Genomic DNA, 9,490 nt, shown 5'->3' with positions numbered 1-9,490 from the left:
CTGCTACTACTACTTTTGATTGCACTTGTATTGATGAGTTAGTACATAAGGATTTTACCGCTGTTGTAGATTTAACTGCTTTATATATTATTAGGCTGCTTAGTCCAGTGGTTCCCAACATAGTGGTCACATCATGAGATGAGTATCGGTGTAGGAAAGAAGAAGACAAGATAATTACATTGTGTATTTCAACTTCCTCAAACACTTAAGCGTTCATTGGTGGAACTGACATGCGTCGACGGACCCAACCAGATGCAGCTTTCTTGTAATGGGACAAGAGCCAAGAAGTTTTGGACGCGACGATGTGATCTTTTAGCAATCCACTGTATTTAATGAGGTTCACTGTTTATCTTTATAGAGCCCACAGATATTAATCTGAACAATAATTAGTACAAAATTGTACACAGTTCTAACTTCTAAATGCTATTTACTTTCCACCGCTGCCAAATGAGATCCAACAAGGCCAAATCACCATTGCTCTCATTGCGTGTTGTATCATAACCACATATGCCCAAACGGCACTAAAAATAGTAACAGCGGTTAAAATATGAAACCACTCGAGGGATGTGATACACACGTATAGTATAAGTGAGCTGACAAATACAACCTGATGTGACCCCCGCCCCCTCCATATCAGTGTTTTGTTAGTCACCCCATAGTTAAAGTGTTTCTTCAAAAAGTGTTAACATAGTTTTGCCGACTCCTTAAACCTGTAATGTTTTGTGTTTCTAGCCTTTTGAAATCCACACCTTTTATTAGACATGACGTCAGTTTAAGAGATGCAGGGCTGCTCAGTGATCGTGCAAATCTGAATGTGTTCGTTCAGGAAAAAAATGACACAGCAGTCAAAAGTACAGCGCGGCCCATGTTAAATATTGATGAGTAAAGCTCGCGGCTGCTTACTGTTGCCTGTACTGATGCACCGAGTCACAGCCTGCTTGTAAGGCGTGGGGAACCAGAGCATGCAGGGCCTGTAATATATTAATCTTTTACAACAACACAGAGACCAGACATCATAATCTATTATTATCTCTTTGACCTCTCCAGCCAATGTGATTCTCAACACTTTGGCGGATACCTCCCACAGATTCAGGTTATGAATCAGTACAAAAGGTTTATTTTACATTCAAGGTTTTAGTCGCACTGTAAAGTACAGACCGTATCACACAGGGAAATTATGAAAACATTGAATTTTTTTAGCTTTTATAACTACACAGCTTATTACTTACACAAGGCAATTAAATTAGTGTCTTTCAGACATGTTACATGTGACACAAGTTATAATAACAGTATTATGCATGATTCAGGAGTACATGAATGTAGATGACAGAATGAAGTTCAGTACATATGCAGAGAAATGAGTGTCTGGGTGGATAATTGTTCAGCGGAAACGACACAGCTGCTCCGTGGTTTCTCCCCACCAGCGGAGCAAGCATTGAAAGAGAAATGTGTTCATCACCACTGGGTTATATTGCAATTTGGGAGACACACCCCAAAATACCCTGATATAAATAAGAATACATAGGGTTTATTATAAATTGTGGTTTTGGGCAACCACACCAAAGCTTTAATTACATTTTTGTACGTCTCTTACATCATGCAGTGCATATATATATATAGGTTTCTCAGTCACTTACAGTCACAGCTTTTCTTTCAGAGTTGCCTTTGAGTTCAGAAATGACTTGCATGTTCCCCAATGTCATTATCTGGATGTGTAGTTTTAATACACTGGTGTTTTGTAACCCCGTGAAATAACAGTATAGTCTTTGCACAATTTGAAACATCAGCAGAAGTCCGAAGGCTTATCATCTGAATTTTTTTGGTGGGGGTTAATTGAAGGCCCATTACATTAAAAAAATCCGCTGTCATACATGGCATAAATATTTATTTTGAGACATACCTTATATCGCATACACCGGAGAAGCCACAGGCAAGCTTTTATTGGCCTGTGAGCAGTTCTCCCCTGAGTTTGGCAGTGATCTTGTAATCTAAAGGCTTCAGTGTTAAACCATATGTGCAATTTAAAGACAGGTCCTGATTGGGGCATTTCTTGAAGCTACATTGGTGGAGCAGAATTGCAAAGAACAAAAATATCTCGACTTTGGCGATCTGGTCCCCGATGCATCTCCTCTTCCCTGCTGAGAAGATCATCACATTGTTCGTGAGATCCTTGTCCAGGGAACCGTTCTCATCCAGGAAGCGCGTGGGGTCAAACACATGTGGATCCTTCCACTTCAGGGGGTCATGATTGACGGACCACTGATTGATGAAGACCACTGTGTCTTTAGGGATGTGGAGACCATCAACGGTGGTGTCTGAGGTTGTGGAGTGGGGGATGGTGACCGGGACGAAGCTGGTGAAGCGCATTGTTTCGTAGATGAAGGCGTCCACGTATGCCAGGCTGCCTCTGTCCTCAATCGATGGCAGTCTGTCTGAGCCGACCACTTTGTCAATATGCTCGTGGAGCTTGGTTTGTATTTCAGGGTGTTTAGCCAGAAGAAGGATGATCCAGTGAAGAGCCGTTGAGACGGTATCCAGACCTGCTCCAATCAGATCAGACACCGTCCCCTCTGTGTGGCCTGTGGTGAGTCCGTTGTCATTGTCAGCTTTGTCAATGACGCCAATGAATGCATCGCTCATATCCCTCGTCACCTCTGGATCAAATGTCTCTCTGTGCTCCTTTACTTTGTTCTGGACAAACATGAAGAACTCTTGGTTCAGCTCTTTGAAGTTTGTAAAGACACGGCGGACTGGATTGGGGAAAGACTGAAGCCATGGCATCACATCTACCAAGCTGCCAGCCCCTACCGTCTGTCCAAACTGATCTACCCTCTCTAACAAGGCTCTAAACTCGATATCATCATGTCCATAACGTTTTCCGAAGCACAAGGCACAAATCACATTAGCTGCAGCCACTGTCAGCTCATGAGCAGGGTTGAAATACTGGCCCTGAGCACTGAGTCTAAGGAAACTCTCAACTAGCTCTGTGGCCTCAGCCACAATTTGCTGCTCAAAGGCTTTTTTGGTCCGGCTGTTGGCGGATGAGAACGCTCTGATTGTTGATTGGGCAATTTTCCTGTGCATCTTCCACTGTTTGCTGTAATTGGTGAAAGTCATACTTTTGCCCCCCGAGACACTCTGAAAAGAGATGAAGTTCGGTCTGCCTGCGAACTCTGTGCTGTGCTGTATCAGAGCCTGACGGATCGCCCTGTCTCCATTGAGGACTACGACGTCACTGCAGCCCAGTCGTATCTGGTACACGTTGCCATATTTCTTGGCCAGCCTGGTGAAGGTGATGTGAGGCATCTGGCCCAGCTGCATGGCGTTGCCCACCAGGGGCCAGGCGAAGGGTCCCGGCAGTCTTCTTTTGAGCCTGAGGTTCCTGACCCACAGACCGGCTTCCAGAAAGAAGAGGAAAACAAAGGAGGCGACCAGAGCGGGCTGGACCTGTCCACTCCATTCCCTGATGATGCTGCTGCCGCCCTTCACACCAAACTCAGAGTCCACTTGAGCCATTGTGTTGTCCTGTAGTTTGTCTATCATCCACTGCTTCCAGTAAAAATGTTCACAAAAAAAATGGGAAACAATTTCAAGTTGTTTCTCTTTAAACAGGTTTAAATGTATTTAAAATACAATTTCTTTGTTATATCAGAATCAGATAAAAGAGCCATATCATCTAAAAGGGGCTCCAGGCAGCGCTCACATGCTGTTTCACTCCTCCTCCACAGAGGCCAGTGAGAGTGGCCCGAGCAGCTCGAGCGGTGAGCAGTGGTGCAGCACGTCTTCAGATGACCACCTCAGAAGAATGCAGATCCAAGCCTTAACACTTCGCTTATATGTATCTCTATGGTGGGAGGGGTCAGCGACTCAGGTTTTTTATTATCTCTCCCCTCCCATTTTGACCACAGCCTGCAGACCTTAGTCCTGTTCCTTCCCAGGCCTCCTTCCAGTTATGTCCCATGTCGGATGAGAAAGGACAGCAGCTTCTTAATAGGCGTTGTTGCCAAAAAATACAAATTTGTCGCTTTGTTGCCAAAGACTACAACAGGGATTATCAAGACACTTTTTAAAGATTAACAACTCAACATATCATGTGTGGCCTGAAAAATGTTTGTCACATAATAATAATATTAATAGTGATGATAATAATAATAATTATTTAAAAAGTAATAATACGTTTGTTAACGTTGAAAAATTATAAACTTTAGCAATGTGATGGAACGGATGGAATTCTTAAAGTGCTAGCATATAGTGTAAATAATGGACAATGAGCTGGAGTTGATAGTTTTTTTCCTCTGGGTTTAAACAGTTTTGCTGTTTGGACTTTCCGTGACCATTAAAACTTGATTTGGTTTCTGTTATTTACAGCCAAGCTGTTAATTATAACCATACCAGGAAAAGGGGCTCTGGGATATCACCATGAAAGCTGGGGGTTTCAAGATCCAAACACTGAACAGATACAATCAGCATGGCCTATCATGCTCCATAAAAATATATTTACAACATTATTGTTTGCATAATAGCCCTTTAAAAAAATGGTCACTGGGATAATGTAGCTGTCGGCGATGCGGCCGCATCAACATAGTTCTGAACAGGATTCAGAACAGAGGAGCCTGGCAGTAAAATGTGTGTATGTGGGTGCTTGTGCAACAAAAGGAAGAACTTGAAAAAGCATCAGTTTTGGTTTTAGTGATAATTGGCTAAGTCAAGTATTCCAGAGGTTTTTCTATTTTTGGAACAATGAATAATGACAGACGTGTAAACATTGGTGGGTCCTAATGTCACATTGTTGTGACATAAGTGGCTCAAAAATGCTTGAAGACTGAGAAAGTACTTTCATATTGTGGCCTGAGATGTGTTCTGTACATAGCTTAGCAGGTTTAAAGGAACAGTCCGATTTCCCCCCCCAAACCTTTTTCTTTAAGTACAATGAACAATCAAACTGGACACACTGACCGTTGACAATTCACTTTATTCATGTCAGATATAGCTTATTTTTCCGTCATACAAAGCCGACACACTGATAACAAAATACCCTCCGTGATGAATGCCTAAACATTCACGGCCTACTGAGTTTAACTCAACTTGAGTTGCCTCGACGCGGCCAGAGAAACCCGCCCCCTTGGTCATTATGACAGCAGTTCCTGAACGCAGACGCTCGAAGAGGGTGTGGCGACATCCGTGTAGCTTTGAAATAGTTGCTTTGTAAACAAACATGTTTTTGAGAATGCCTCATGGCTGATTTTTCTTTTCTTTTCTTTTTCACTGCACATGTGTATCGTCTGAACGGGTGAGACTATGGGTTTGGCACGGGGGCAGCTGCAGCGCTTGTACAGTAGAAGCAAACCCTGAATACATACAATACAAGTCTGTGAAGTGTCCGTGGTCCACAGCATTTTCTCTTCTTCACCCTTACCACTGTGATGGATGCTTCTTGATGAAAGACTTCTTCCTTCACAAACATTCCACCCCAACTCCCCCCCCGCCCCCACCCCACCCCGATCAGCACTCTTTCTTTAATGTGTTCATATGCTTGACGTACAGTAGATAGTGAGATACATTAAACTTCATTACATTTTATTATCACACCTGAAATATGAAATTATAGAAAAAAATACTTTGTAACTGAGTTACGTGGCAATGGTTAAATATATTCTTACAAATTACAATTGAGAACAATGAGCCATCTGTTGGCTCTGTAACATTCATGAGCACTTCACATAGTTATATTAGTTTAAACATGACATTTAAGGGGTGTATCTAATTCCAGCACACGCCATGCATGTGCACGCACAATAGTGCGTGCACACGCCATGCATGTGCACGCACAATAGTGGATGTAAGACAAGCACAAAATTCAGAATTAAACAATTACGTACAAGATCTGATCAAGTATAGAATACTTTGGGGAGCAGAAGTTTAATACTTTTGCACTGATCCCAACAGTCCACAAGCTTGAATTCTACGTGCAGCGAATGATACGTCTTATAAATCATATTCTGCACCAACAATGAAATAAACACAGGCTTTGTTAAGAAATCCATTAAATATCATTATTAAATATGTGAATCTTACAATAGGATTTAGTGCAGGTATGCCCTTACTCACTGTTGCTATAAATGTCGTTGGTGGAAAAAGTGTTTGCTGGCCTTGAGTCACAGTATTGGGACATGCTGTTCATGCTGGGGAAACTAAGCCAAGCAGCTTTCCCCTGAGCTTGGCGCTGACACAGAATCGGAGGGGCTTCAGCGTCAGCCCGTAGGAGCAGTCAAGGGTGAGGGGCTGAGAGGGGTTGCTCTCAAAGCTGCACTGGTGCAGCAGCACTGCTGTGAATAAAAACACCTGCACCTTGGCGATCTGGTTGCCAATGCAGCGTCTTTTACCCGTTGAAAAAATCATCACTCTGTTGGTTACGTCTTTATCGAGGGACCCGTTTTCATCAAGGAAGCGCGTGGGGTCAAAAATGTCAGGGTCCTTCCACTTCAGAGTATCGTGGTTGACCGACCACTGATTGATGAAGACCACCGTGTCCTTAGGGATGTGGAGACCATCGACAGTCACGTCTGAGGTTGTGGAGTGCGGGATGGTGACGGGGACGAAGCTGGTGAAGCGCATGGTCTCATAGATGAAGGCGTCCAGGTATGCCAGGCTGCTCCTGTCCTCCACTGTTGGCAGTCTGTCCGGGCCCACCACTTTGTCTATGAGCTCGTGGAGTTTGGTTTGCATGTCTGGGTATTTGACCAGGAGCAGTAGTATCCACTGCATGAAAGTTGACGTTGTGTCTTGACCTGCTCCGATTAGATCTGTCACTGTTGCCTCGACAAAGTCTTTGGTCAGCCCGCTGTCTTTCCCGTGCTCGATCACGTTGATGATGGCATCGCTCATGTCCCGGGTCACATCGGGGCTGAAGGACTCCCTGTGCTGCGCCACTTTATCTTTCACGAAGGCGAAGAACTCCTCGTTGAGGTTTTTGAAGTTTTCATAGACACTGCGGACTGGGTTGGGGAAGGACTGAAGCCAGGGCATGACATCCACCAGGCTCCCTGCCCCGACTGTCTCTCCAAACTTGTTAACTTTTTTCAACAGGTTCCTGAACTCCAGGTCGTCGTGTCCGTATCGCTTCCCGAAGCAGAGGGCGCACATGATATTAGCTGCGGCTACTGTAAATCCGTGAGCAGGGTCAAAATACCGTCCATCAGTGCTGTGCCGCAAAAACAGCTGTACCAGTTCCATGGCCTCAACTGTAATGTGTTGTTCAAAGGCTTTTTTGGTCTGACTGTTTGCGGAGGAAAAGGCTCTGAGGCTTGACTGGGCAATTTTCCTGTGTGCTTTCCACTGTTTGCTGTAATTAGTAAATGTCATACTCCTGCCTCCAGAGATCATCTGGAAAGAGACAAAGTTCGGTCTGCCTGCGAACGCTGTGCTGTGCTCTACCAGAGCCTGACGGATCGCCCTGTCACCGTTAAGGACCACGATGTCACTGCAGCCCAGTCGTATCTGGTACACGTTGCCGTATTTCTTGGCCAGCCTGGCGAAGGTGATGTGAGGCATCTGGCCCAGCTGCATGGCGTTGCCCACCACGGGCCAGGCGAAGGGTCCCGGCAGTCTTCTCTTGAGCCTGAGGTTCCTGACCCACAGACCGGCTTCCAGAAAGAAGAGGAAAACAAAGGAGGCGACCAGAGCGGGCTGGACCTGTCCACTCCATTCCCTGATGATGCTGCTGCTGCCCTTCACACCAAACTCAGAGTCCAGTGCCATTGAGACAGTTTTTTTTCTTCTGCACGATCCCCCCCACCCCACCCCCCCCAAAAAAGACAAAAAATTCTTCACTTTTCAACAAAGTCTGTTAAGTGGTTGTAGGTTTGGAAGGGTTGAAAAAACACACAGAAAACTAATAAAGCTCTTGTACATCCATATGAGGTGAGGAGAAAATCTTTCAGATATGTCGGTCAAATTGAGCTGAGAGCATGATTTAAAAGAAAACTACAATTTCTGATAAATGACGTGGGGATGGGTAAAGTTTTGTTTTTGTTTTGAGTCTTATCATCAAGATTCAAGGCTTAGGAGTCTGCGCTTTGCTTCACTCCAGCGTCTTATATGTTTTGCAGTCGGTGGGCAGGGCTCGGGATAACTTCCATACTCCTCCCATTGTGGTAGCCCTGCGGACCCCACCGCATTATCTCTCTGCTGCCGGTCGCTCTTTGAGGCGCGCGCTTTGCGCGCGTCGGGGGGGGCACCGGGGGCGTGCAGCGCGAACGGCTGCCGCGCTCAGCAACTGGTGACCGATTCAGTGGCAAAACGTGTCGAGCCAATTCATCTGACTGATTGAGGAGGACTGGCAAGAGTTTGCGCGTGTTTCAGAGTGCGTCTTTGAGACCTGCTCGATCTCCGGGCTGCGGAGGACTCAGCGGGCGCGTGTTTGGCCGCAGAGAGACTAGTCTTTGCGCACGGTTTGTCCAACTCCAGACCGAGTTCGTGTCCTTGCATTGGAATTGTGCGTAACTTTATTTTCAGTTAAGGGACCATGTCGTTGTTTATAGATCGATTTAGTCAATTAGAATATATTGTGATTCACTTCAAACTCTGTTTGCGCAGTTTGCTGGTTAAACGCACCGTCTGTGAGGATCCAGATGTAATCGGTGCAGTGACGGCACTTCAATGGCGAAACTATAACTTTGTCAGTTTGGTGCGTTTTCCCTCTGATCCTGTTGACCAGGCCGGTTAACCTGAGCAATGAATCGATTTGAGAGTTTGTCAGAAGTAAGTGCCAAAATGCAGAGACGTGCCAACGAGCCTGCAGTCGCCTTACACATCTTTGATTCATTCACAACTTGATCATGAAAACAAGAATCTCCTCACTTATTTGAAACTTTCTGAATGAACACAGAGGAGAGAGAAGAAATGCGCCTACTCTATTAAAAATGTCACATCTATGCAAACTTTAAGCTTATTCTACAAAAATATGAAATCACACCAGGGGCATATTAGCAGTATCAAAAATATCACACCACATTAAGACTCAATGATCCCATTAGAAATATGACTTCTTTCTTTCTTTCTTCAAATCCGACTCGTTCTCCCACCTTTCAGCCCCTCAGAGTGGCACTGTACTTTGACTGGAATCTCACACAGCAAACTTACCCCTGTAACTCAGGACGAGCCATGACAAATTGATACACGGATTCACAACACCTTGTTTTTCCCAACACATGAACTGCAGTTTTGCATGAGACTCCAGGAGACATCACGGCACAGCAGACTTTCAGGTGGCCCCCCTCGGCATGCGCTTATCCTTTCAAGCTGCCGTCCTCAGAAACATGGGGCAATTCGGAAGGGAAAAAAAATAACAAAACATAAGCTGGGGCCAATCTTGGTTTTCTTCAACTTAATTATATTTGTCAGATAATAAATCACGAACTCTGTTTTTGGTATAGTTGCACAAGTTTTTTCCTTAATTTCTTTTACAGACAGACACACACACACACACATA

The 9,490-nt window shown here is 44.8% G+C and overlaps 2 protein-coding genes across 3 annotated transcripts; both read right to left on the bottom strand.

Annotated features, from left to right (window-relative positions):
- Positions 1-1,100: 1,100 nt before the first annotated feature.
- On the bottom strand, positions 1,101-7,786 carry LOC118286164 (cytochrome P450 1B1). Of its 2 annotated transcripts, none has more exons than XM_035610377.2 (2): positions 7,737-7,786; positions 1,101-3,491 (listed from the first exon to the last, which is right to left on the bottom strand). In XM_035610377.2, exons 1-2 carry the CDS (start codon positions 7,756-7,758, stop codon positions 1,939-1,941), a joined length of 1,575 nt encoding a protein of 524 aa, XP_035466270.1. In that variant the 5' UTR covers positions 7,759-7,786; the 3' UTR covers positions 1,101-1,938. The 2 variants fall into 2 exon arrangements, with proteins under 2 accessions (XP_035466270.1, XP_035466268.1); XM_035610375.2 differs by lacking the exon at positions 7,737-7,786 and adding an exon at positions 3,704-3,795 and having other exon boundaries at positions 1,101-3,546.
- On the bottom strand, positions 4,953-7,758 carry LOC118286165 (cytochrome P450 1B1). The gene has a single exon (XM_035610378.2). The coding sequence runs from the start codon at positions 7,756-7,758 to the stop codon at positions 6,178-6,180; it is 1,581 nt and encodes a 526-aa protein (XP_035466271.2). The 3' UTR covers positions 4,953-6,177.
- Positions 7,787-9,490: the final 1,704 nt, after the last annotated feature.

The sequence above is a fragment of the Scophthalmus maximus genome, chromosome 15, assembly GCF_022379125.1.
Source record: "Scophthalmus maximus strain ysfricsl-2021 chromosome 15, ASM2237912v1, whole genome shotgun sequence".
Lineage (NCBI taxonomy): Eukaryota > Metazoa > Chordata > Actinopteri > Pleuronectiformes > Scophthalmidae > Scophthalmus > Scophthalmus maximus.
This window is presented reverse-complemented; position numbering and strand designations above follow the sequence as displayed.